At 41.6% G+C, this 26,812-nt stretch overlaps 1 protein-coding gene across 4 annotated transcripts in view; it reads left to right on the forward strand.

Moving 5' to 3' along the window:
• Positions 1 to 26,812, forward strand: part of PLS1 (plastin 1) — a 163,290-nt gene that overhangs the window by 61,770 nt on the left and 74,708 nt on the right. For all 4 annotated transcript variants that reach the window (XM_036352524.1, XM_036352525.1, XM_036352526.1 and 1 more), the window contains 4 exons: positions 7,594 to 7,697; positions 19,437 to 19,600; positions 21,175 to 21,304; positions 26,595 to 26,727. In XM_036352524.1, coding sequence (XP_036208417.1) covers positions 7,628 to 7,697; positions 19,437 to 19,600; positions 21,175 to 21,304; positions 26,595 to 26,727 — 497 coding nt within the window. In that variant the 5' untranslated portion in view covers positions 7,594 to 7,627. The remainder of the gene's footprint in view (positions 1 to 7,593; positions 7,698 to 19,436; positions 19,601 to 21,174; positions 21,305 to 26,594; positions 26,728 to 26,812) is intronic.

The following is a 26,812-nucleotide window of genomic DNA, read 5'->3' on the forward strand; positions in this document are numbered from 1 at the left end:
ACCCTGACTCATACGGGAGAAGCAGGACTGTCTGGCTTCGGTCGGAGCAAGTGCAGCTTTCTCTGCGAGGTTTGCAGCAGTTGCTGGGACTCAGAGAGACAGAGCCCCTGGGGACAGGACTGAGAGCAGCCATAACTGTTCTCTCCGGCCCACCCTGTTGATCCCGTGCGACCCACCCACCCTGCCCAAGCCCTGCACAGAGGCATTTGCCGGATAGCCTCAGGCAAACTCCAGATTAGCACCTCCCTAGAGGACAGAAGTTCTCTCACTGCAGACACAGCTGATTCTCACAGCCACTTGGCCTAGAGGTCAAATCCCCCCTAGTATTAGCTACAACAATCAAGGCTTAACTACAAGACTGTGCACAAAGACCACTAGGGGGTGCACCAAGAAAGGATAACAAAATGCGGAGACAAAGAAACAGGACAAAATTGTCAATGGAAGATATAGAGTTCAGAACCACACTTTTAAGGTCTCTCAAGAACTGTCTAGAAGCTGCCGATAAACTTAATGAGATCCTCGAGAAATCTAATGAGACCCTCGATGTTGTGATAAAGAACCAACTAGAAATTAAGCATACACCGACTGAAATAAAGAATACTATACAGACTCCCAACAGCAGACCAGAGGAGCGCAACAATCAAGTCAAAGATTTGAAATGCGAAGAAGCAAAAAACACCCAACCAGAAAAGCAAAATGAAAAAAGAATCCGAAAATACGAAGATAGTGTAAGGAGCCTCTGGGACAACTTCAAGCGTACCAACATCAGAATTATAGGGGTGCCAGAAGATGAGAGAGAGCAAGATATTGAAAACCTATTTGAAGAAATAATGACAGAAAACTTCCCCCACCTGGTGAAAGAAATAGACTTACAGGTCCAAGAAGCGCAGAGAACCCCAAACAAAAGGAATCCAAAGAGGACCACACCAAGACACATCATAATTAAAATGCCAAGAGCAAAAGACAAAGAGAGAATCTTAAAAGCAGCAAGAGAAAGACAGTCAGTTACCTACAAGGGAATACCCATACGACTGTTAGCTGATTTCTCAACAGAAACTTTGCAGGCCAGAAGGGAGTGGCAAGAAATATTCAAAGTGATGAATACCAAGAACCTACAACCAAGATTACTTTATCCAGCAAAGCTATCATTCAGAATTGAAGGTCAGATAAAGAGCTTCACAGATAAGGAAAAGCTAAAGGAGTTCATCACCACCAAACCAGGATTATATGAAATGCTGAAAGATCCTTTAAGAAGAGGAAGAGGAAGAAAAAGGTAAAGATACAAATTATGAACAACAAATATGCATCTATCAACAAGTGAATCTAAGAATCAAGTGAATAAATAATCTGATGAACAGAATGAACTGGTGCTTATAATAGAATCAGGGACATAGAAAGGGAATGGACTGACTATTCTTGGGGGGGAAAGGGGTGTGGGGGATGCGGGAAGAGACTGGACAAAAATCGTACACCTATGGATGAGGACAGGGAGTGGGGAGTGAGGGCGGAGGGTGGGGCGGAAACTGGGAGGAGGGGAGTTATGGGGGGGAAAAAGAGGAACAAATGTAATAATCTGAACAATAAAGATTTAATTAAGAAAAAAAAAAAAGAAAGAACAGGTTGATATGGAATATGCATGATTGCTTCTTGCAAAGTCAGTGATGCAGCTCCCTCTTGTTAATTGTGGTTGAAAAGTACATTGCTGGAGATATTATAAATAAATAAAAATATTTCCAGGTTTTCTTTAAATAGAAAGAAAACTTCAATTAATTTATGTTTCTTAGCTGCTTATTTCTTCACGTAGTGATTTATTCCTATGACCTTGTGATCTTTAAACTTGTAATGGAAAGCTGAAAATAGGATGTAATAGGAAAAAAGGAGGCTTATGGTGAGAGATGAGAGAAGAGTTTGTGAAGAAGAGAGGAGTATATAGGACACTGGTGGCACTGCTGCTTTCCTCACCGGAGATAGTGACATGCTCCAGAACCTCTGACCCTAGCCAGTTCTGCGGAGAAACACTATCAAGGCTTTTTTCCATAAAAATCAGGAATGAAGGAAATATCACATTTCAAAGAGTTCTTTAAAGCAACTTTATTTTGACTTTGATGCCTCATCCTGCTTGAGTGCTGACAAATTTTTCTCAGGCACCTGCAATTTGCCTCTTAGCCTCTGTTATCGTGGGATCTTAAACAGAGCAAAGCATGGAGGAAATTCACCTATCCTCAGTTATCAATCCTGTCATCAAGTGGATTTCTCTCAGAGGTTCTACTACACTTTGTCTGTGCCCCTCTGCCACCCCTGGGGTAGCAGTCTCCTTGCTCTCATTAAGTGAGTTCCCTCCTTCCTCATTGTGATAATCTCTCCCTTCTCTTGGTCTCTCTCATTTGTGGCTTCCCAGAGACCTCTTCTCCTGCTGCCCCGTTCCCAAGATATCCAGCCTAAATAAGCCCTTCTATCCAAACTCAGAAGGCCCACAGATTCCAGACTGGTTTTGCTTTCTGTGCTGCCAGAGTTCCTAACATAAAAGATAGTTATTACTTTTATTGATTGGGGTTGGGGGGAAGAGAATAAACATAATTTGATATTTCAATACATTATTCTGCCCAAATAATATTAACTATTTTGATTAAGATTGAGGTACTGAAAATAAATTTTCTCCTATTCAAAACCGATTTTGTTATCTTTATTTTATTTATTATTTTTACTATCTGAGTTTACAATTTTTATATTATGAATAATTTAAAACAAAAAATACCAAAAAGTACAATAGCAATTTTAACTGATGTCCATATACTTAAGCTCAGATGGGACAGATGTTAAAATTTTGCCGTAATTACTAAAAATCTGTCTTTTTAATAAAAGTAATAGATCTAGCTCTAACCCAAGCTGCACTCCTGGCCTCCCTCTCCATAGACAACCAGAGAGGACCCAAGTAAATGAAATCAGATATCAAAGAGAGAATTGAAAAGTGACACTATAGAAATACCAACAATTCTAAGAAAATACTTTGATCCCAGGCCCTGGTCAGGGCACATGCTGGTGGAAGCCAATCAACGTGTCTCTCTCACATCAATGTTTCCCTCTCTCTGTCTCTTGTCCTCCTTTCAACTTTCTCTAAAAATCAATAGAAAAACATCTGCAGGTGAAGATTACAAAACAAAATTCCACCTTGAGATATTTATCTTACAGAAATAAACATGGATATGTACAACTATTTACCTATTAGCATTTTCTTTTTCTTTTTTTTAATATATTTTTTATTGATTAAGATATAACATATGTGTCCTTATCCCCACGTTACCCTCTACCTCCCCCCCCCCCCCGCTCATGCCCTCACCCCCCCATTGTCCGTGTCCATTGGTTAGGCCTATATGCTTGCATATAAGTCCTTTGGTTGATCTTTCCCCCTTACCCCCACCCTCCCCTACCTTCCCTCCAAGGCCCGACAGTCCAATCAATGCCTCTCCGTCTCTGGATCAGTCCTTGTTCATCAGTTTATGTTGTTCATTATATTCCACAAATGAGTGAGATCATGTGGTATTTATCCACTCTCCAGTTCCATCCATGCTGTGACAAATGGTAAGAGTTCCTTTTTCTTCTTCCTCTTCTTAAAGAATACCTTTCAGCATTTCATATAATGCTGGTTTGGTGGTGATGAACTCCTTTAGCGTTTTCTTATCTGTGAAGCTCTTTATCTGACCTTCTATTCTGAATGATAGCTTTGCTGGATAAAGTAATCTTGGTTGTAGGTTCTTGGCATTCATCAATTTGAATATTTCTTGCCACTCTCTTCTGGCTTGCATGGTTTCTGTTGAGAAATCAGCTGACAGTCGTATGGGTACTCCCTTGTAGGTAACTGACTGTCTTTCTCTTGCTGCTTTTAAGATTCTCTCTTTGTCTTTTGCTCTTGGCATTTTAATTATGATGTGTCTTGGTGTGGTCCTCTTTGGATTCCTTTTGTTTGGGGTTCTCTGTGCTTCTTGGACCTGTAAGTCTATTTCTTTGACCAGGTGGGGGAAGTTTTCTGTCATTATTACTTCAAATAGGTTTTCAATATCTTGCCCTCTCTCTTCTTCTGGTACCCCTATAATTCTGATGTTGGTACACTTGAAGTTGTCCCAGAGGCTCCTTACACTATCTTCATATTTTTGGAATCTTTTTTCTTTTTTCTTTTTTGGTTGGGTCTTTTTTGTTTCTTCATATTTCAAATCTTTGACTTGATTCTTGGGATCCTCTTGTCTGCTGTTGGATCTCTGTATATTATTCTTTATTTCAGTCAGTGTATGCTTAATTTCTAGTTGGTCCTTTTTCATATCCTCGAGAGTCTCACTAGATTTATCGAGGGTCTCACTAAATTTATCGGCAGTTTCCATAAAATTCTTGAAAAACCTTATAACCGTGGTTTTGAACTCTATATCCAGTCATATGCTTTCCTCCATTTCTGTCATTTGTGACCTGTTTCTTTGTCTCCGCATTTTTTATGCTTCCCTGTGTTGGTAGAGTGGCTTTGTGTGCTAGGTGTCCTGTATGGCCCAGTGGCTCAGCCTCCCCAGTTACCTGAGGTGGACACTCTTGGTGTGCCCCTTTGTGGGCTTTTTGCACAGTCTTATTGTAGTTATGCCTTGATTGTTGTAGGATCACTGGGAGGAATTGACCTCCAGGCCAATTGGCAGTGAGAATCAGCTGTGTCTGCAGTGGGAGAACTTCTGTGCTGAAGACACCCTTCTGGGGCAAGACTTGCTTCAGTGGGGTTTTGGTGCTCACTGAGTCTGCACCCTGAGTTTGTCCCTTATGGATCTGAGTAGTTGTAATCCGGATGGTCCCCCTCTGACCACTGGGTACACTGGCTCTTGGATCTAAGGAGGTGCTAATTTAGCCTCTGCCTGAGGTTACACAGCAGGAGCTACAAAGAGAACTGCAGATTCCCCTTCCTTTTTTGGAGTTTGGAGGTACCCTGATGAGGCCCAGCTGTGAAGCAATGCAAGCCGCTATGGGGCCTTGGGCCTTCTCTTGGAAGTTCTGCGTCTGTCTGGCCCAGCTGCAGTTAGGTAATTTTTTAGGCTGCAAAGGGCCGGGGCATTCATACGCAAAAGCCTCTGCTGCAGCCTGGGTGGGGCGGGGTCTCAGGGAATCAAAGGGCGGAGCAAGCAGCTATGGCGGATTCTCAGCCCTGCCCTCAGGAGCCGTGTGTCTCAGTGTCCCAGTAATTGCTGCAAGCACCTCTGAGGGAAAGCTGACCTCAAGTTCCGAGTTCTGCCCGCTGCCAGACAGTCCAGTTTCTCCCCGTATGAGTCCTGGGTCCCCAGAGACTTCCCGGAACTGGAGTTCAGAGCAGTCGGGAGCTTGTGACTCCCTCCCGATTCAAAAAGACAGCCGCGTCCTAAGGTGCCAGCCCCTTTCTGCGTGCGTGAGCCTCCGTACCTCTGCACTTTACTTCCGCAGCTCCTCTGGCTCTCAGTGTGCTTTTCTTTCCTTCTAGTTGTAGAATTTCCACTCAGCCAGCCTTCCTGTAGTTATGGATGATGTCCGTTTTGTCTTTATGTTGTTTTTTTTGAAGTTGTTGTGGGAGGCAGCAATTTCCCGGTGTTTATCTATGCCGCCATCTTAGTTTCTCTACCTATTAGCATTTTCATTGCAACATTGTTTAGAACAAAATATTGGAAGCAATGAAATACCCTGAAACAAGAGATTTACCAAATATGTTATGATATAGTAATATGTGACCATTAAATATCCTATATAAGAAAAGAGAAGCATGTAAATTGACCGTCCCTCCACTATGCTCACCAGCCCATCAGAAGTGAGTATGCAAATTAACCTGACAAAGATGGCAGGTTAATTTGCATGCACAGGCGCCAGGCGGAGAGCAGAGCAGGAGAGCTGGCAGCTTGGGGGGACGTGGCTCCCTTGGTCGCTCCCCCCAAACTGCTGGGTGGAGAGCAGAGTGGGAGAGCCGGCAGAGAGTTGGGTGGCTTGGGGAACTTGGCTCCCCAAGCCACCAGACGGAGAGCAGAGAGGGAGAGCTGGTGGCTTGGAGGACTTGGGAGAGTGGGAGGCCATGGGACAAAGACAGAGCAGGAAGGGAAAACAAAGAGCACGGGGAGCACCAGGAATGCTGGGAATTGTAGTTCTGGTGGAAGACGGATCTCCTAGACCAGTGGTTCTTAACCTTGGCTGCATATTAGAATCACCTGGGAATCTTTTTAAAATCCTGATTTCTGGGCCTCATCCTCCGGAAATTCTGTTTCTTTGTTACTAATGTTGTGGCCTCACCCCATAACAAAGAAACAGAATTTCCAGAGGATGAGGCCCAGAAATCAGGATTTCAAAAAGATTCCCAGGTGATTCTAATGTGCAGCCAAGGTTGAGAACCACTGTCCTAGACACTAGGAAAGTGAACCTGGAGCAAGTTACTGTTGCGGTAGGGGCTGGAGGAAAAGCAAAGGTGAGAGACATAAGTAAAATCAGAGTGTCTAGGAAAAATTAAAGGGAAGATATCCTAAAACTTCCAGGAAATCTCCACCAATAAAGCAAAGAAAAAAAAAATGCCTCTATTATTCTGTGAGCAACAAACCAAACTTGGTTGGGGGTCTCAGACAATTCGCTCATATGATTGCAAAGACAGACAAAACTCCTGGATTGGAGATGGCTCTCCTGAGGGCTCCCAGATTGGAGAAGGTGCAGGTCAGGCTGAGGGACCCCCACACCCCCCAGTGCACGAATGTCATGCAGTGGGCCTCTAGTTGTATTGATAAATAACATGGAAACATACAACATACAACATTGATAAATAACATGGAAACATATTCATGCAAAAATATAATATACTAACATATTTCACCCCTTAAAAAGGTATTCATGTACTTGAAAGTACAACAGATAGATATAGATAATAAAGTGATACCAGTTGATGTTTCTGGATAGTGGGATTATGGGTAATTTTAATTATGTTTTGGAAAGCAGCTGTGCTCACTACCACCAAAGCTATTTTCTGTTTGGGTCATATGTTACCAATTACTTTCTACAATGACTACCACCTGTTTGTTTTTGTTACAACTCAGTTTTACTGGATTTTCCCCCTTTAGTTTGTATCACTTGCTCAGAGTAAGAAAGGACCCCCATATCTGGGAAAGACATCTCCCCTGGGGAAGAGAGAGTTGGTGGCAGTGGCCGCATATTGTAAAGCTGACCATGAAAGCCACAGCTCCATCTCCAGACATGCAGACTCCTCTTACTGTAAAATTCTATTTGTGGACATGGCTCATGTATTAAAATTTTACTTTCTGATCTCTTTCTTTATGTTTACAAATGTTACACTTATCTCAAACTTGAAGTGCATATTTTACTGAAATAGTGGGGTAAAATGTACATGAAAATGATGCGGTCTATTAAGAACTAGCACAGGGTGTGAAAAACAGGTATTTGTTACCCTGGGATCCATTTCTATTTCTTCCTTGTCAGCCAGACCTCTCACGTGATTCCTTTTAGATATTTTACTGCCTGTGGACTCTGTATTTGCTTAGATAAATGTTTGTAAAAGGCTCTTTTTATAACATTGCTTTTTATTTTTATTTTCTTTCTTTTTTTTTTTAGGTATAAAGACCTGAGGGAAGTCTTTCCTGTGAAGATGGAAAATAGTACCACTACCATTTCTCGGGAGGAGCTGGAGGAACTACAAGAAGCATTTAATAAAATAGGTATGCTTGAGAAAAACTCCATGTGATGTTATTCTTCTGCTTGGTATCAGACTTCCAAGAATTGAACAGTACCTTTTATTGCTTCTACCACCACCCATTTACCCTGAGATGTATTCCTTTTTTTTTCTTTTCATCTAAGTTTCACTGGATTCTTTTTTTCTTTCTGAAAGATAAACTGAAACTAGGCTTGAATTTCTAGGACAATTGTACTTTCAATTCTTTGATCATTTCTTTGCAGAGAATAATCCAGGTTAATGAATGACAGTGTAATTGAATATGCTTAACATGATATCCTCATTACAAAAAAAAATAGAGAAATACTTCCTTGTCTATAAACTGAACTTTGGCCTTTATGTGTTTTTCATTAACAATAACACTTTTTGACTTCATTTAGAATATTTAAAAATCTTAATATTCTTATTAAAGGCCATAGGGCCTATTTTCCTGCTCCCTTATGCATAATTTAAAAATCTTAGTGTCATTTTTAAAGGTCATTGTGTCTTATTTTTCTTCTTTCACTTTTTAAAGCCATTCAATGTTTTGTCTTTATGATACTATCATTTGAACAGCTTTGTATTTTTCTCCCCCCCAAATTTCCTCATACTCTGTTTGATTGCGTTTCTTCTGCATTTTGCTCTTAGAAACCTGTGACAAACCAGGAGAATATAAATACCATATTTGGCTCTAATCTGTAAGCACATGCAAACTGAGCAGTCCGTAGACATGGGGATACTGAAACCAGCACCCTTGCCCTTCTTCAGTAGGCCTTTGTTTAGTGCAGTCTACGGAAAGCAGTGAGGTGGTAGACCATGGAGGATAGAATAAGCAGTTTTGTGCCTATTCTTCTTACAAACCTAATGAATAATAATGAAAACTAATGCAGGTGAAATGCAATGTGGAATGAGTTTCAGAGACCAATACAAAGAGAAAAGATTTAAGATTAAAATGTAAAGCTCTTCAAAAATAAAAAGTAAAGCTCTCAGGAAGCTTATGACTTACAAATCATTGCTATGAATTCTACAAATCTCTGAACCCCTCCTCTTCTTCATGTATAGCTGGCTCCAGGATGACTCAAACCTTCAGAATACAGTCTGCACAGTGGCTGAATTAGGCTCATGGGGCATGCCTTAATCTTGGTCTTGTCTTTCTTTTGGGCACCATATATTTGTCATTAGGGCATTGTATGAAGATGGTATGATTTCTATAACATCACTTAAAAATAACTTTTATAGGGTTTTGTAAGCAGTGCCTAGAGTCTTTTCAAGACAGAAATTAAGCAGTTATTGGGATATTCTGCTTATTTTGAACATTGAAATAGAGGAAGTAATAAAAATGTATCGCTTGCCCGGATAGTGTGCCTCAGTGGTTGAGTGTCGACCTATGAACCAGGAGGTCAACATTCGATTCCCAGTCAGGGCACATGCCTGGGTAATTGAATATGCTTAATATGATATCCTCATTACAGAGAAAAAATAGAGAAACACTTCCTTGACTATAAACTGAACTCTGGCCTTTATGTGTTTGTCGTTAACAATAACACTTTTTGACTGGGAGTTCTTTCCCAGATATGGGGGTCCTTTCTTACCCCACGGTCTCTGGTAGGGTGTGTGCAGGAGGCAGCTAATAAATGATTCTTTCTCATCATTGATGTTTCTATCTCTCTCTCCCTTTCTCTCTAATATATATATATATATATATATTTAAAATGTATCTGTTTAGTTTGACATTTCTGTTATTTTATAGGTGCAGTTTGGTAGTTTGCATAAAAGTGCTATCTAAGTCTTAGTAAAATAAATGAATTAGTAATCAGTTTTCTTTGTTTAGCACACCCACTTTAACCTTTATGACTCATGGACATACAATCCTGTAGTACTTATTTAATGATATTTTGAATAAATAATTCATTAATGGAACAATTCTGACAGCAAGATAACTTGCTGTGTGAGAGAAGTGCTGACAGCAGCTGAGCATGTACTTGTTACTTCATTTACAAGGTAAATGGCTACTCATAAACTCAGTGATCCCTCTGCTTATTTGTTGTACCAACAAACTTTTCTCAGAGGTCATACAACCTAACTAGATGGGATATTTTGGGTTCTCTAGGGAGAAGTGGGAGATTAAAATATTTGTCTTATTTTTTAATTGTGGTAAGATAGACATAAAATTTACCATTTAGTGTACAGTTCAGTGGCATTAAGTACATTCACATTGTTATGCAGTCATCACCACCATCGATCTCTAGAACGTTTTCATCTTCCCATACTATCATTATACCCATTATATACTAACTCCCAGCCCCACCAGGTCTACTGCCATTCTACTGTCTGCCTCTATGAATCTGGCTACTCTATAATAATGTAATATAAGTGCAGTCAAAATATTTGTGTTTTTTTGTGACTGGCTTACTTCACTTAGCATATGTCTTCAAGGTTCATTTATGTCATATCATGTGTCAGAATTTCCTTAATGTTTTTCTTTGCAAGAGAGAAAGAGAAGGAGATACACCTCTTTGTTCCACTTATTTCTTCTTCATTGGTTGATTCTTGTATGTGTCCTGGCCAAGCATGAAATCTGTAACCTTGGTGTATGGGGATGATACTCTAACAAAGTATGCTACCCCACCAGGGCTGAATTTCCTTACTTTTCAAGACTGAATAAAATTCCATTGTATGTCTATACCATATGTTGTTTATCTGTTCCTCAATAAATGACCACTTGAGATGTTTCTACCTTTTGGCTATTGCTACTCATGTTGCTATGAACATGGGTGTGCAAATATCTGTTTAAGTCTCTGTTTTCAGTATACTGAAAAATGGTATTAAATTGTATAGTTAAACATGGTATTACTGAATCATATGCTAATTTTATGTTGAGTTTTTTAAGGAACCACCATACTGCTTTACATGGTAGCTGCACTTTTTCATATTTCCACCAACCGTGCACAAGGGTTTCAATTTCTTCAAATCCTTGCCAACACTGTTATTTTCTGTTCTGTTTTGTTTTTAATAGTCATACTCATGAGTGTGTAGGGGTATCTCACGGTAAGTTTGATTTGCATTTCCATAATAATTAGTCATGCTGAGCATCTTTTCATGTGCTTATTGGCCATTTGTGTATCTTCTTTGGAGAAATGTCTAAGTTCTTTGCCCATATTTTTAATTTCAAGTTTTTTAAAATTACAGTTTACATTCATTATTATTTTGTATTAGTTTCAGGTATACAACATAGTGGTTAGACAATCATATACTTTACAAAGTGTTCCTCTGGATATTTCCAGTGCCCACCTGACATCACACATGGCTATTACAATATTATTGACGATATTCCCTGTGCTGTACTTGATTGTTTAAAAAACTTTTATTGTTGAGAGTATTACAGATGTCCCTCTTTTCCACCCCTTACCCACCCCATCCCAGACCTTCACCACCCTATTGTCTTTGTCCATAGGTAATGCATATCCTATATAATCCTATATAATAAAAGGCTAATATGCAAATCAACCGAACGGCAGAATGACAGTTGCTATGATGCGCACTGACCACCAGGGGCCAGACGCTCAATGCAGGAGCTGCCCCCTGGTAGTCAGTACTCTCCTACAGGCGGAGCGCCTGAAGCCGGGCTCATGGCTGGTGAGCCCAGTGGCGGTAGTGGGAGCCTCTCTTGCCTCCATGGCCTTGCTAAAGATGTCCGACTAACGGCTTAGGCCCACTCCACGGGGGCAGAGGGGAGTGGGCCTAAAACATTAGTCAGACATTCCCTGAGGGCTCCCAGACTGCCAGAGGGTGCAGGCCAGGCTGAGGCATCCTCCCCCCACCCCACTGCCCGGTGCATGAATTTGATGCACCAGGCCTCTAGTATGCATATAAGATCTTTAGTTTATCCCTTAGTTAATGTCTGCCCCTCCCAACCCCTTCCCTCTGAGATTCATCAGTCTGTTCCATTTTCCATGCCTCTGATTCTATTTTATTCACCAGTTTATTTTGTTCATTAGATTACTTGTTTGTTTCTTTTGATTTCTAGATGCAATTATTGATAGATATGCATTTATTGCCATTTTATTGTTCATATATTTTTTTTATCTTTTTCTTTATCTTCTTCTTCTTTCTCTTCTTAAAGAATTCCCTTCAACATTTCATGCAATACTGGTTTGGTGGTGATGAGCTCCTTTAGCTTTTTCTTGTCTGTGAAGCTCTTTATCTGACCTTCAATTCTAAATGATACTTTTGCTGGAAAGAGTAATCTTGGTTGTATTCCTTGATATTCATCACTTTGAATATTTCTTGCCACTCCCTTCTGGTCTACAAAGTTTCTGGTGAGGAATCAACTGGAAGTCGTATTGGTGCTCTCTTGTAGGTAACTAACTGCTTTACTTTTGCTGCTTTTAAGATTCTCTCTATGTGTTTTGCCCTTGGCATTTTAATTATGATGTGTCTTCGTGTGGGCCCCTTTGGGTTCCTCTTGTTTGGGAGTCTCTGCACTTCCTGGACTTGTAAGTCTATTTCTTTCACCAGGTAGGGTAAGTTTTTTGTCATTATTTCTTCAAATAGGTTTTCAATACCTTGCTCTCTCTCTTCTCCTTCTGGCACCCCTTTAATGCAAATGTTGGTACCCTTGAAGTTGTCCCAGAGGCTCCTTATACTATCTTCATATTTTTGGATTAGGTGTTTTTTGTTTCCTCATATTCCAAATCATTGATATAATTCTCGGAATCCTTTACTCTATTGCTGAATTCCTGTAAATTATTCGTTATTTCAGTTAGCGTATGCTTAATTTCTGACTAGTCCTTTTTCATGTTTTTGACATTCTCACTAAGATCCTTGAAAGTCTTACTAAGTCCATTGAAGCTCTCATTAAGTCCCTTGAATCGCTCATTAAGATTCTTGAGCAACCTTATAATCATTGTTTTGAACTCTGTATCCAGTAATTTGCTTGCTTCCATTTCTTTCATTTGTGACATGTTTCTTTGTCTACACATTTTGGCTGCTTCCTTGTGTTTGTTTCTATGTATTAGGTAGACTTCTGTGTCTCCTGGAATTGGTAGTGGCCTTGTGTTGTAGGTGTCCTACATGGCCCAGTAGCTCAGCCTGCCCAGTCACCTGAGCTGGGCACTCTAGGTGAGCCCCTTTGTGGGCTGTGTGCACAGTCTTGTAGTATTTGAGCTTTGATTGCTGTTGGCATTACTGGGAGGAATTGACCTCCAGGCAAATTGGCTGTGAGGACCAGTTGTGACTATTCTATGGAGCAGAACTTGTTACTGTGGGGCTTTGGTGCTCACTGTTTGCCCTTTGAGTGTGTAACTTGTAGATGTGTGGAGTAGTAATATGATATGGTCTGAAGCTGTCCACAAGGTTCACTGGCTCTGGGGCCTCCTGGGAGGTACAAAGTCAGCCACTGCCTAGGGCAGCCGTGGGCAAACTACGGCCCGCGGGCCGGATCCAGCCCGTTTGAAATGAATAAAACTAAAAAAAAAAAAGACCGTACCCTTTTATGTAATGATGTTTACTTTGAATTTATATTAGTTCACACAAACACTCCATCCATGCTTTTGTTCCGGCCCTCCGGTCCAGTTTAAGAACCCATTGTGGCCCTCGAATCAAAAAGTTTGCCCACCCCTGGCCTAGGGCCATGCAGCAGGAGCTACAGAGAGATCTGCAGATGGCTGCTACTTTTATTGGGCTTTGAAGTGCCCAGGAAAGGCCCACCTGTGAAGCAAGGCAGGCTGGTGCTAGTGCTAGGTCTTGAGCCTTTTATTGATAGGTATGGCACATGTTGACACCAACTGCTGCTTGTTCGTGAGATTTTAGAAAAGTCTGAAGCCTGAGCCAAGATATGGCCATTCATATGGAAAAGCTGCTGCAAACAGCTTGGGTGGGCTGCAAATTGTATTGGCCAGGATCCCAAATAGTCACTAGGGAAGAGTGAACAGTGTGGGCCATGCTGATGGAAACTCAGATATGGCTGCCAGTCAGCTCTGCAAGTGGGGAGGCCCCAGCACAGGAACAGTGACCCCTGAGAGCACCCCTATCTGGGAGAAACCCCTCCTGAGTTCTTGCCCTGATGCCACATAATCCAGTTCCTTCCTGAATGTCCCAGGTTCCTTTTAAGTGGGCACCCCAGTGTTGGAGCCTAGAGGGATTGAGTCCGAGTAAGTCTGTGTACCGGACTGTAAGAGGGAGTGCCTGGATCTCCAGCAGCCTCCGTGTCACTCAGCCATAGTCCCCACTTGTTTTTACAGCCTGAAGTTACAGGGGCTTCTCTTACCAGCTCTGAACCCTGTGCTGAGGAGTCTGGTGTGGGGCTGGGACCTCTTGCTCCTCATAAGTGGCCTCCACAGCAGAGATATCCCTCCTGATTAAAAAAAACAAAACAAATCAGCCCGAACCAATATGCTCAATTAATATTTGACAAAGGAGGCAAGAACATACAATGGAGCCAAGATAGTCTCTTCAATAAATGGTGTTGGGAAAATTGGACAGATGTATGCAAGAAAATGAAACTAGACCACCAACTTACACCACACACTCAAATGGATAAAGGACTTAAATGTACGACAGGAAACCATAAAAATTCTAGAAGAATCCAAAGGCAACAAAATCTCAGACATATGCCGAAGCAATTTCTTCACTGATACAGCTCCTAGGGCACTTGAAACGAAAGAGAAAATGAACAAATGGGACTACATCAAAATAAAAAGCTTCTGCACAGCAAAAGAAACCATCAACAAAACAACGAGAAAACCCACTGTGTGGGAAAACATATTTGCCAATGTCATATCTGATAAGGGCCTAATCTCCAAAATTTATAGGGAACTCATACAACTTAACAAAAGGAAGATAAACAATCCAATAAAAAAATGGGCAAAGGACCTAAATAGACACCTTTCAAAAGAGGACATTCAGAAAGCCAAGAGACATATGAAAACATGCTCAAAGTCACTAATCATCCGAGAGATGCAAATCAAAACAACAATGAGGTACCATCTCACACCTGTCAGACTGGCTATCATCAACAAATCAACAAACGACAAGTGTTGGAGAGGATGTGGAGAAAAAGGAACACTTGTGCACTGCTGGTGGGAATGCAGACTGGTGCAGCCACTATGGAAGACAGTATGGAGTTTCCTCAAAAAACTGAAAATGGAACTCCCATTTGACCCTGTGATCCCACTTCTAGGACTATATCCCAAGAAACCAGAAACACCAATCAGAAAGGATATATGCACCCCTATGTTCATAGCAGCACAATTCACCATAGCTAAGATCTGGAAACAGCCTAAGTGCCCATCAGTAGATGAATGGATTAGAAAACTGTGGTACATCTACACGATGGAATACTATGCTGCTCTAAAAAGGAAGGAACTCTTACCATTTGCAACGGCATGGATGGAACTGGAGAGCATTATGCTAAGTGAAATAAGCCAGTCAATGAAGGAAAAATACCACATGATCTCACTCATTCATGGATAATAGAGACCATTATAAACTTTTGAACAATAATAGATACAGAGGCAGAGCTGCCTCAAACAGATTGTCAAACTGAGCGGGATGGCTGGGGAGGGTTGGGGGACAGGAGGTAGGGGGGTAAGAGATCAACCAAAGGACTTGTATGCATGCATATAAGCATAACCAATGGACATAAGACACTGGGGGATAGGGGAGGCTAGGGGACTGTCTAGGGCCGGGGGGGGGGGGGGGATGGACACATATGTAATACCCTTTGTATTACTTTAAGCAATAATAATAAAAAAAACCAACAAAACAAAACAAAAAACACTCCACAAGCCTGTTGATGCTTCTGCCCCTCCTACCAGTCTCAATGTGCTTTCTTCTTTACTTCTCTAGTTGTAGGATTTCCATTCAGCCAAATTTCAGGAGGTTTTGACTCATGGTTGCTTTGTATTTTAGTTGGAATTTTGATGTGGTTGTGGGGACAGCAAGTACCCACCTTTACCTACACTGCCATCTTGGTTTTCTTCTCCCTATGATGTACTTAAGATCCCCATGTCTTTGCCCATTTTTAAATCAGGTCAGTCGTTTTTTGTTGTTGAGTTGTAGCAAAGTCCTATTTCTTTTGAAAATGTGATATTTATGGTTATTTAATCTAAACCTTGATATCCTCATTTTAAAATTTAGAATAGTAATATTAATTAACTTAAGGTTGTAAGGATTTCATGAGATAAAGTAAGTCAAGTTCTTAACAGATATTGGCACAGAATAGGTGCTTATAAAAAGGCATCTGTTATTTCTTGTCACATCACACCCAAACCACAGAGGTCATGGGGATGGAACTGGGATTTAAAGCACACACATCTTTCTGTCTTTAGAGCTCTAACCTTTATCTGTTCTTACTAGTTTAGCATGATGGTTAGCAGGTAAATAACTTTTTCTCAGTCATATATATATCTATACTAATAAAAGGGTAATATGCTAATTAGACCAGATCGACCGGATGCCTTCCGGATGTCTGATGTCCTTCCAGACAAAGCCACAGTGGCAGGGGCTGAGGCAGAGGTGGTTAGGGGTGATCAGGCCAGCAGGGGAGAGTAGTTAGGGGTGACTAGGTTGGCAGGGGAGCAAGCAGTTAGGGGCAAGATCAGGCAGGGGTGCAGTTAGGGGCATTCAGGCTGGCAGGCAGAGGTGGTTAGGGGTGATCAGGCCAGCAGGGGAGCAGTTAGGGGTGATCAGGTCAGCAGGGGAGCAGTTAGGGGCATCAGGCCAGCAGGCAGAGATGGTTAGGGGTGATCAGACAGGCAGGCAGATGAGCGGTTAGGAGCCACCAGTCTTGGATTGCGAGAGAGATGTCCGATTGCCGGTTTAGGCTCGAACCCTGTGGCAGCTGGACATCCCCGAGAAGTTTTGGATTGGAGAGAGTACAGGCCAGGCTGAGGGACCCCCTGCCCCCGTGCATACATATAATAAATTATATATATGTGTGTGTGTGTGTGTGTGTGTGTGTGTGTGTGTGTGTGTGTATATATATATATATATATATATATATATTATATATATATAAAATAAAAGCTAATATGCAAATCGACCAAATGGCGAAATGACCGGTCACTAAGATGCACACTGACCACCAGGGAGTAGATGCTCAATGCAGGAGCTGCCCCCTGGTGCTCAGTGCCCTCCCACACGGGGGAGGGAGCACTGCTCAGTCAGAAGCAGGGCTCAGGGCTGGCGAACATAGCAGCAGTGGTGGGAGGGCACAGGCCAGGCTGAGGGACACCCCCACCCCCTGTGCATGAATGTCTTGCACCCGGCCTCTAGTATATATATATATATATTCTCACCCAAGGATGTGTATATTGATTTTGAGAAAGAGACAGAGAGAGACAGTTGGGCCTCCTGTATGTGCCCTGACTAGGGATTGAACCTGCAATCTAGGTATGTGCCCTGACTGGGAATCGAACCCGCAGTCTTTTGGTGTATGGGTCGACACTCCAGCCAACTGAGCCACCTGGACAGAGCTCCTTTTTATTTTATAGTACTCCCTACCACAGTACAGAAGTAAGCCAGCCTAGTTTATTTTTCCATTGCAGAATTATAGGAAACAATTCTGAAATGATGATATACTAAATAATGAGTATATGGTGATATCCTATATAATAAAAGAGAAAGAGGTAAATTGACCATCCCTCTGCTACGCTCACCAGCCAATCAGAAGTGAGTATGCAAATTAACCTGCCAAAGATGACAGGTTAATTTGCATACACAGGTGCTGGGCAGAGAGCAGAGTGGGAGAGCTGGCAGCTTGGGGGGACGTGGCTCCCTCAGTTGCTCCCCCAAGCCGCTGGGCAGAGAGCAGCTCAGGAGAGCCGGCGGCTTGGGGGGATGTGGCTCCCTCGGTCGCTCCCAGCAACCGAGGGAGCCACGCTCCCCAAGTTGCTGGGCAGATAGCAGAGCAGTGTGGAACGGCTTGGGGAACTTGGCTCCCAAGCCACCAGATGGAGAGCAGAGAGGAAGAGCTGGCGGCTTGAAGGACTTGGCAGAGTGGGAGGCCATGGGATGGAGACAGAACAGGAAGGGAAAACCAAGAGCGTGGGGAGCACCAGGAATGCTAGGAATCGTAGTTCTGGTGGCAGACGGATCTCCTAGACACTAGAGCAAAGTGAGCCTGGAGCAAGTTACTGTTGTGGTGGGGGATGGAGGGAAAGCAAAGGTGAGAGACGTAAGTAAAATCAGTGTCTAGGAAAAATTAAAGGGAAGATATCCTAAAACTTCCAGGAAATCTCCACCAATGAAGCAAAGAGAAAAAAAAAAAAAAGCCTCTATTCTGTGAGCAACAAACCAAACTTGGTTGGGGGTCTCAAACAATTCGCTCCTATGATTGCAAAGACAGACAGAAATTCCCGGATTGGAGAGGGCTCCCAGATTGGAAAGGATGCAGGTCGGGCTGAGGTGAATCTTCGTGCACTGGGCTTCTAGTAGTAAATAATTAATTTCTATCTGAATTCAAAGAAAGCAGTATTAATTATTACAATAGTGAGCAATTTAGCTTGTTAACTGACTTCTGAGATACAGTAATGTTTTTGTTATTGGTAGGTTCAAGTTTAGAAATTTTTTTCATTGTTCTGAAGAGTATTAATTCTGGAAACTCATGCATGAGACTTTAAAAGTTTCTGTCTTTATAATTAATTCAGTTATAGTGAGGGCAGCTCTTTTACTTAGAGGAAAAAAATATATATGAACCAAAGCAACCATTACCAAATGTGCCACAATAGCCTATACAAGGTTCTGGTATATCCAGGCAACTAACCAAACACTCCAGAGCTCTGTTGCCAACCCTTGGCAGAAGTGTTTTATGTCACTTTTGTTCTGTGTCAACAAGTGACATGCGGTCTCTAGGGAAAACCCAGGGGAGAGTATTTCAGTGATGATATGAAAATGACAGGGAACCTATTTCCAAAAGTCCAAATAGGTGTGAAATAATTTCTTGAACACTTAAACTCAAAAATAATATCCAACATGATTCAGCCTACATCATGGTATCAGCAATACATTACGAAGAAGCAGTGAATTATTGACAATGAAACAGAACTCTACCAAGAGAAATGTAGGCCAGGAATGCCTTGTATATTTTACACATACATAGTTTATATGAAGTGTGGGTCCAGCAGACCCCTTCTGTAATTCCGTAAAGAAGTTAAAGTCTGGCGGGTGTTCCCTTGTGACCATTGATGCTGTATTTTTCTTCTAGATATCTGAGACTTCCAAATACTTAGTTCTTTGAAGCTTAGTCATGTGCTACACCTGAGTTTTCATCTATCAGGGCAGTATCCGTATTATGCACTTAAAATATGTATGGTAGTCCTAAACCTATGGGGGAAAAGTGCATTTGAATGAGTTTTTTTTAAAAATATATTTTATTTATTTTTTACAGAGAGGAAGGGAGAGGGATAGAGAGTGAGAAAAATCGATGAGAGAGAAACATCAATCAGCTGCCTCCTGCACACCCGCTACTGGGGATGTACCCGCAACCAAGGTACATGCCCTTGACCGGAATCAAACCTGGGACCTTTCAGTCTGCAGGTCGACACTCTATCCACTGAACCAAACCGGTTACGGCTGAATATGAGTTTTTACATTGCACAGTTCAGGTGCAGGAGAAAATATTACTGCCACTAGCAAAACAAACCTAAAAGGTTCTGCTTGCCTGTGAATCTCCCAAACAGCCATCTGAATGCACCTCTCCAACAGAGTACAATTGATATTTGACAGCTCATAATTTATCTTACAGATATTGACAACAGTGGGTATGTCAGTGACTATGAACTTCAGGACCTATTTAAGGAAGCAAGCCTTCCTCTGCCTGGCTACAAAGTCCGAGAGATCGTGGAGAAAATTTTAGCAGTTGCTGACAACAACAAAGATGGCAAAATCAGTTTTGAAGAATTTGTGTCCGTAAGTAATCTAATCCTCTCTTGGCTACTGAATATATTGCTTTGAGAAAAATTTTAATAACGTCATTGTCTCTTTGCTTAAATATAGCTGCAGGGACCATAAATGGTGCTGCTTTAAAATTGATGATGATAACTACAATGGGTTGTCCACACATAATTAATGAAATGATAATTAATAAAATAAATAATTAATAAAACAAAAGAAAAAGTCATTCTCAAGCGGAAGTCCGGCATAGAGAACAATAACAGTTTATGCCCTAGTAAAACTATAGTTGCGTTCATTGCTCAATGACTGTCTCTGTGTGTAGAATATTTACTGTTATTATTTGGCCTTGAGAAATGGAATATTTTTTAAACTGAAAGTATAGCTAAGCTATACTTTCTAGAAACTGGTTGTTTCCTTGTGGTCAGTTACACCTCAGTTTCAGTAGGGCCAGGTAAATGTTGATGCTAGCTCTGCGAGCATTATTTCATTGTTAAACTACCTCAAGGCTCAAAGAACTAAACAAGATGAAATATAACATATGGCTCAACCAATAAAAGAAAAATAGATTGTAGAACTGAATATTGAAGATTATGTACTTCAAACCTCTCAGGCCAAGAGAGATGACTGGGTTGTTGCCATTGCCAACATTGATGCTCTCACCTGGGGAAAAGAAGCTGAGTGGCTGGAGCTGAGGTGGTTAAGGGAAAAGGAATTCCCTAGAGAAGTAAGTCAGGGTCAGGTTCTACAGGATCCTGCAGGGTGTTTGTTTTTAGCCTAAGTGCAATATTAAGCCAGTGATATGGGAAAAATAGAGTGTGAGGTGACATGATCAGATCTGCATTTTTAAAAACTCATTCTGGTGCTACTTGAAGAACTGGTTGAATTCAGTCTAACTGACCTCTAGAAAATCCAGTGAGAGGGTGGTTGGGAGTGTGTTTCTCTAAGCTTATGCTATTTCCTACAAGAGCTAACTTACACTGACATATATACATTGAAGATGGCCAGACAAGACAACACCTTCATTAAGACATTTTAAACTCTATCATGTAGCCCAGCCAGTGTGGCTCAGTTGATTTGGTGTCTTCCTAGGCACCAAAAGGTTGACGTTTCCATTTCTAGGCAGGGCACAGGCCTGGGTTTCACGTTTGTCCCCCAGTTGGACTGCATCGAGAAAACTCTGATGTTTTTCTCTCCATCCTTCTCCCTCTCTCTCTCTTTTCCTCCCTCTCTCTCTCTCCCTCCCTCTCTCTAAGCATGTCCTGAGGTGGGGATTAAAAAAAAAAAAAAAGGAAACATAACTCTAGCATGTAGTTATTCTTTAGTTTCAGCATAACAGATCATGGCAAATCCAGAAGAATAATTTCAATGTGTTCAATTTAAACTTAATTATAACAACATTTTTTTCTAGTGGTTGGCATGCAAACATTTGTCCATTCTTTGTTATTGGTAAAATGACCTGTGAGTTATCTGTTAGTATTTATTTTGATGTCATTCCAAATAAATAAAGAAGTCTAAATAATTTTCCTTCATGTTGCAAGGTTTTCTATGATTATCTGATGAAGACTCATTTTACTTTTATCCCATTCCAGCTAATGCAAGAGTTAAAAAGCAAAGACATCAGCAAAACATTCCGAAAAATAATTAACAAGAGGGAAGGGATTACTGCTATTGGAGGAACTTCGTCCATTTCCAGTGAGGGCACACAGCATTCCTATTCAGGTAATTTCTCACTCCACATTTGACCTTTTAGTCATTGATTCATTCAACAAGTCTCATATTCATCGAATCTAAGATGCCATTTATTATAATTCACACCATTGTTTTATGTACCTTTGAGGAAAAATCAGAAATGCCTCTTAATTTCAGAGATGTCAAAATGAAAAATCCTAAACTCATAGAAATCAATAATTTCTTGCTATGTGTCAGGTGTTTTAGAAACAATAAAAGTATCATTTATTTTCAGCATTGAGTGTGTTTAATCATAATCTTTGAATGACTTCTTCATCCTGACTGGTGGTGTGAGTTTTCCTTTAGACCTGATCTAGGAACATGTGAAGAGGTTTGTTGGAAGGACTTTCTCTTTCCATTTTCTGGGAGCTGAGATTCCTGACTGATCTTTTATCAAACAGCCAGTGACTAGAGAGCCCCGTACCTGACTGATCTGATAGAATCACTGGGCTGTTGCCCAGTGAGAAATCGAGAGTGGCAGTAACTCCTAAGATGAGAGGCCTTGCCCCACGTTAAGCTTACCTCTCAGGGTCAAGATATTTAAGAACCTTTGGCAAAATTCCATTTGTTCACATTAACATAACATAATTAGTAAATGCTTTAAAATTTTTTACAAAAATTCGCTGTAACTTCTTTCCCTTTCTTTGTGAGTTAAATCTGTTAGTATCCTCTTGGTTCTTTTCCTTTCTAACTGGATTTTCCTCTGATAATATACTTGCACTTCTCCCACCAGTTGTATTTTTTTCCTAATCTTTTCCCAGTGGGGTAGTGTAGTGGTGAAGGCAGTGATCTATAATTGTTATCTCCATTTTTTAAAAGGTATATACTTTTTTACTCTATTTCTGTCTGTCCATTCTAAGGAAAAGACTTCTTCCTTTTTTAAAAAAAACCTTTTAATTGAGGTAATATGTACATTTAGAAAAGCGCTGAAATCTTTAAATGAATATTTGCATGTAGTGTATGTATGTATATGTATATGTATATGTATGTGTGCATATATGTGTATATATATATATATATATATATATATATATATATATATATCCTGTAGCAAAATCCATGTAGCTGCCTGCCAGATCAAGATGGAACACTTCTATCTCCTGAGTAGTTCCCTCATGTCTAACAGTAACTAGTCCTCCCTAGAGGTAACCACTTTTCTGATTTCTATCACTGTACCTTTTATTAGTTTTTTATTAAGGTACTAGAGGCCCAGTGCACAAAAATTTGTGCACTCAGGGGGGGGTCCCTCAGCCCAGCCTGTGCCCTCTCGCAGTCTGGGACCCCTCGGGGAATGACTACCTGCTGGCTTAGGCCCACTCCCTGGGGGATTGGGCCTAAGCTGGCAGTCAGACATCCCTCTGGCAGCCTGGGAGCCCTCAGGGGATGTCCACTTGCCAGCGGGGAGCAGGCCTAAGCTGAAGTCGGACATCCTTAGTGCTGCTGAGGAGGCGGGAGAGGCTCCCACCACCACCGCTGTACTGGCAGCCATCAGCCTGCCTTGTGGCTGAGCAGAGCTCCCCCTGTTGGAGCACATTGACCACCAAGGGGCAGTTCCTGCATTGAGCATCTTCCCCCTGGTGGTCAGTGTGTGTAATAGTGACCAGTCATTCCCAGTCGTTCTGCTGTTAGGGTCAATTTGCATATTACCCTTTTATTATATAGAAGTGCCTGGCCAGCCTGGGTGAAGGGCTGATGGCTGTTTGCAGGCTGGCCACAACCTCTTCAGGGTGGGGGTCCACCCTGAGGTGCCTGGCCAGCCTGGGTGAGGGGCTGATGGCTGTTTGCAGGCTGGCCACAGCCCCTTCAGTGTGGGGGTCCCCACTGGGGTGCCTGGCCAGCCTGGGTGAGGGGCTGAGGCCCATTTTCAGGCTGGCCACACCCCCTTCAGGGTCGGGGCCGGGGGGTAGGGGGTCCTGCTGGGGTGTCTGGCCAATCTGGGTGAGTGGCTGATGGCAGTTTGCAGGCTGGCCAAGCCCCCTAGCGGGGACCCTCAACCAATGAGAGTGTGGCCAGCCTGGGTGCATGGCTGATGGCTGTTTGCAGGCTGGCCACAGCCCCTTCAGGGTGGGGGTCCCACCTGGGGTGCCTGGCCATCCTGGTTGAGGGGCTGAGGGCCATTTTCAGGCTGGCTAAGCCCCCCAGTGGGGACCCTCACCCCATGAGGGTGTGGCCAGCCTGGGTGAGGGGCTGATGGCTGTTTGCAGGCTGGCCACAGCCCCTTCTGGGTGGGGAGTCCTGCTGGGGTACCTGGCCAGTCTGGGTGAGGGGCTGGGGGGGTGCATTTTCAGGCTGGCTAAGCCCCCCAGCGGGGACCCTCACCCCATGAGGGTGTGGCCAGCCTGGGTGAGGGGCTGATGGCTGTTTGCAGGCTGGCCAAGCCCCCCAGCGGGGACTGTCACCCCATGATGGTGTGGTCATCCTGGGTGAGGGACTGATGGGCATTTGCATGCTGGCCACAGCCCCCAGCCACCCAAGCTCCCAGTGGAGGCTGGCTGGAAGCAAGTATCTGGGATTTATTTGTCCTCTATAATTGAAATTTTGTTGCCATAAGCGGAGGCCACAGCTGGCTCAGGGCAGGCAGGAAGCTTGGCTTCCTCCATTGCCCAGGCAACCAAGCCTCCTGCTTGCTCCAGCCTCATGGCTGCTGGCCACCATCTTGGTTGGGTTAATTTGCATATAGTTGCTCTGATTGGCTGGTGGGCGTGGCTTAGGGCATAGCGAAGGTATGGTCAATTAGTATCTTTGTCTTTTGTTAGTGTAGATAAGATACACATAATAAAGAACATAAAGTTATTTACTTAAGTATATGATTTGACATTTTTTACATATGAGTACACCCATGTAACCATTATCTAGAACAAGATATAGAATATTTAATGGCTTTTTTAAAAAAAGAACAGCTGCATTGAGATATAATTGAGATAGCATAAAATTTGCCCTTTTTAAGTATACAGTTCAGTAGATTTTAGTATATTCATAATTGTTCAGTGATCTTCACTGTCTAATCTATAATCCTTTAACTATTCCAAGGAGAAATTCCATGCTCTTTAGCAGTTACTCCCCATTTCTCCTTGCCCAGCCTCTGGCAGCCATGAATCAACTTTCTATTTCTATAGACTTGCCTATTGTGGAAATTTCATATAAATGGAATTATACAGTAGTATCCTCTCACTTGACAGGCTTCTTCATTGGCATAACATTTGCAAAGATCATTCATATTGTACTTCATTTCTATTGTTGTAGCATTAATTGTGCTTCATTCCTTTTTGTTGCTATTCTGTGGAGAATGTTGTTTATTCATTCATTAGTTGACAGACATTTGGGTTGTTTCTACTTTTTGGCTTTTATGATGATGCCATATGAAAGTTTGTGTCTCCACTTTTCTGTAGACTTGTGCTTGAATTCTCTTAGATATACATCTGAGGGTAGAATTGCCAGGCCATGTGGTAACTCTGTTTAGCATTACAAAAATAAAACCACAAAACAAAACAAAAAAAACTCCTGCCAACCTGTTTTCCAAAGTATCTGCAGCATTTTACATTCCCATAAGCCATGTATGGGAGTTCCAGTGTCTTCACTTTTCTCCAACACTTGTCCATTTTCGTTATTATAGTCATTGTCATGGTATGAAACCGTTTCTCATTTCTGGTTCCTGTATCTGAAACATCCTCCCTTTTCCTGCCTATCTTCACATATTAAAAATCTTTGAAATAGTACCTTTTCCATAAAACATTTACTTGATTCATCCCAACCAGAAGTGATCATTTCTTTTTTAAAATTCTCTAAAACATTGCTTATATCTCTCTTGTGATGTGTTTATTTCCCTTATGATGCATTTCCTTATATATCTGTTTTATCTTATCATTATCTACTAGAGGCCCGATGCACAAAATTCATGCAAGAGTAGGCCTTATTTCCCCTAGCTGCCAGCACCAGCCTCCCTCTGGCATCCAGGACCCAGGCTTCCTTCCTGCACCTGGGACTCAGGCATCTCTCGCAGCCCCGGCTTCATCCAGAAGTCTTTGGGAAGGACATCTGGTCTAATTAGCACATTACCCTTTTATTAGTATAGATAATATCTTAGTGTTCTTTAAATACCTAGGATTAGGGAACCTTTCTTCTGCCAAGGACCATTTGGGTATTTATAACATCATTTGTGGGCCATACAAAATTATCAATTTAAAAATTAGCCTGCTATATTTGGTCAAACATTTAATTAACTCACGCCTAATGCCTTGGCAGGGTCAGACCAAATAATTTCTTGGGCCTTATATGGCCTGTAGGCTGGACGTTCCTCACCTGTGCCCTAGACTCTAAGACCATGGGGAGGTATGGTGAGGCAAGGAGATAAGAAGGCAGATTTTGATATGTGCAAAAGAGAAGTACTAGTAAATGTTTGGGTCTTTTTTATTCTCTCTGCCCATGCCTCCCATCCCTGTGTGTGTGCGTGTGTGTGTTGGATTAAATTTGGGGGTTACCTGCCAAAATTAGGAAAACTGCCTAATTCTAGGAACTGGGGCAAAAATGAGGAAGTTCAGCTTACTATATGTTATCCAGTGATGGAAACGGGAATTATTTCCTTTTAGGGTCTATATTGTTAAATGATTTTTATATTTACATAATAACAATAAAGCAACAGGACACTTTTCTTTAAGTTCCTTCCTATTTTTCCCATTGCATCAACACAACATTCTGTTTAAAGATCAAGTTATTCATGCTAGAATCCATGTGTGAAGTAGATGACAATGAAAGTGGCTGGGAGTAGTATTGGTATCTAGATTTGTATCAGTTTTCTTACAGAAATTTCACAAAAATTGACCTATTTTATTCATTTGAATAATTCTTGATTAAATTCAGTATTTCTGTTGTAAGCCCCAAATAACAACTCTAAATTTTTCAGGGATGATGGCAGGTGGACCATATTAATGTGATATTTATTTCTTGTACTTTTCCCCTGGTGTGTGTGTATGTGTGCATGTGTGTGTGTATCTGACCTTTGATGGTTGGCTTCTGATCCATACACTCTTTGAAGCAATATATATTTGGAAAGATTACAGAATAAAACTGAATGTTTATTGTGCTCATTTAATTTATATATCGTACTCCTCCCTAATATAGCAGATGAAAAACTGGAATGAATTCCCCCTTCTCCTTTTATTAAAGCTTTTAGTGTTTTAGTAGAGTTCTAATAATTGGAATTTATAATCTTTGAACAGAAATGTTTTAATAGTGCAATGAATTTTGTGAAATGAGCTTTGCTACTGAGATTTTCTGTTTTCAGAGGAAGAAAAAGTGGCATTTGTTAACTGGATAAACAAGGCCCTGGAGAATGACCCTGACTGTAAGCATCTCCTACCCATGAATCCCAGTGATGGCAGTCTTTTCAAATCACTTGCAGATGGCATCCTTCTTTGGTAAGCTGAGCATTGGGATGAGGGAGCTCTGTTCTTACAGTATCCATTGATTAGAATTCAAAGAAAATTACAATCAGCAAATCCA

Source organism: Myotis myotis, unplaced genomic scaffold (genome assembly GCF_014108235.1).
Source record: "Myotis myotis isolate mMyoMyo1 unplaced genomic scaffold, mMyoMyo1.p scaffold_m19_p_2, whole genome shotgun sequence".
NCBI classification, from domain to species: domain Eukaryota; kingdom Metazoa; phylum Chordata; class Mammalia; order Chiroptera; family Vespertilionidae; genus Myotis; species Myotis myotis.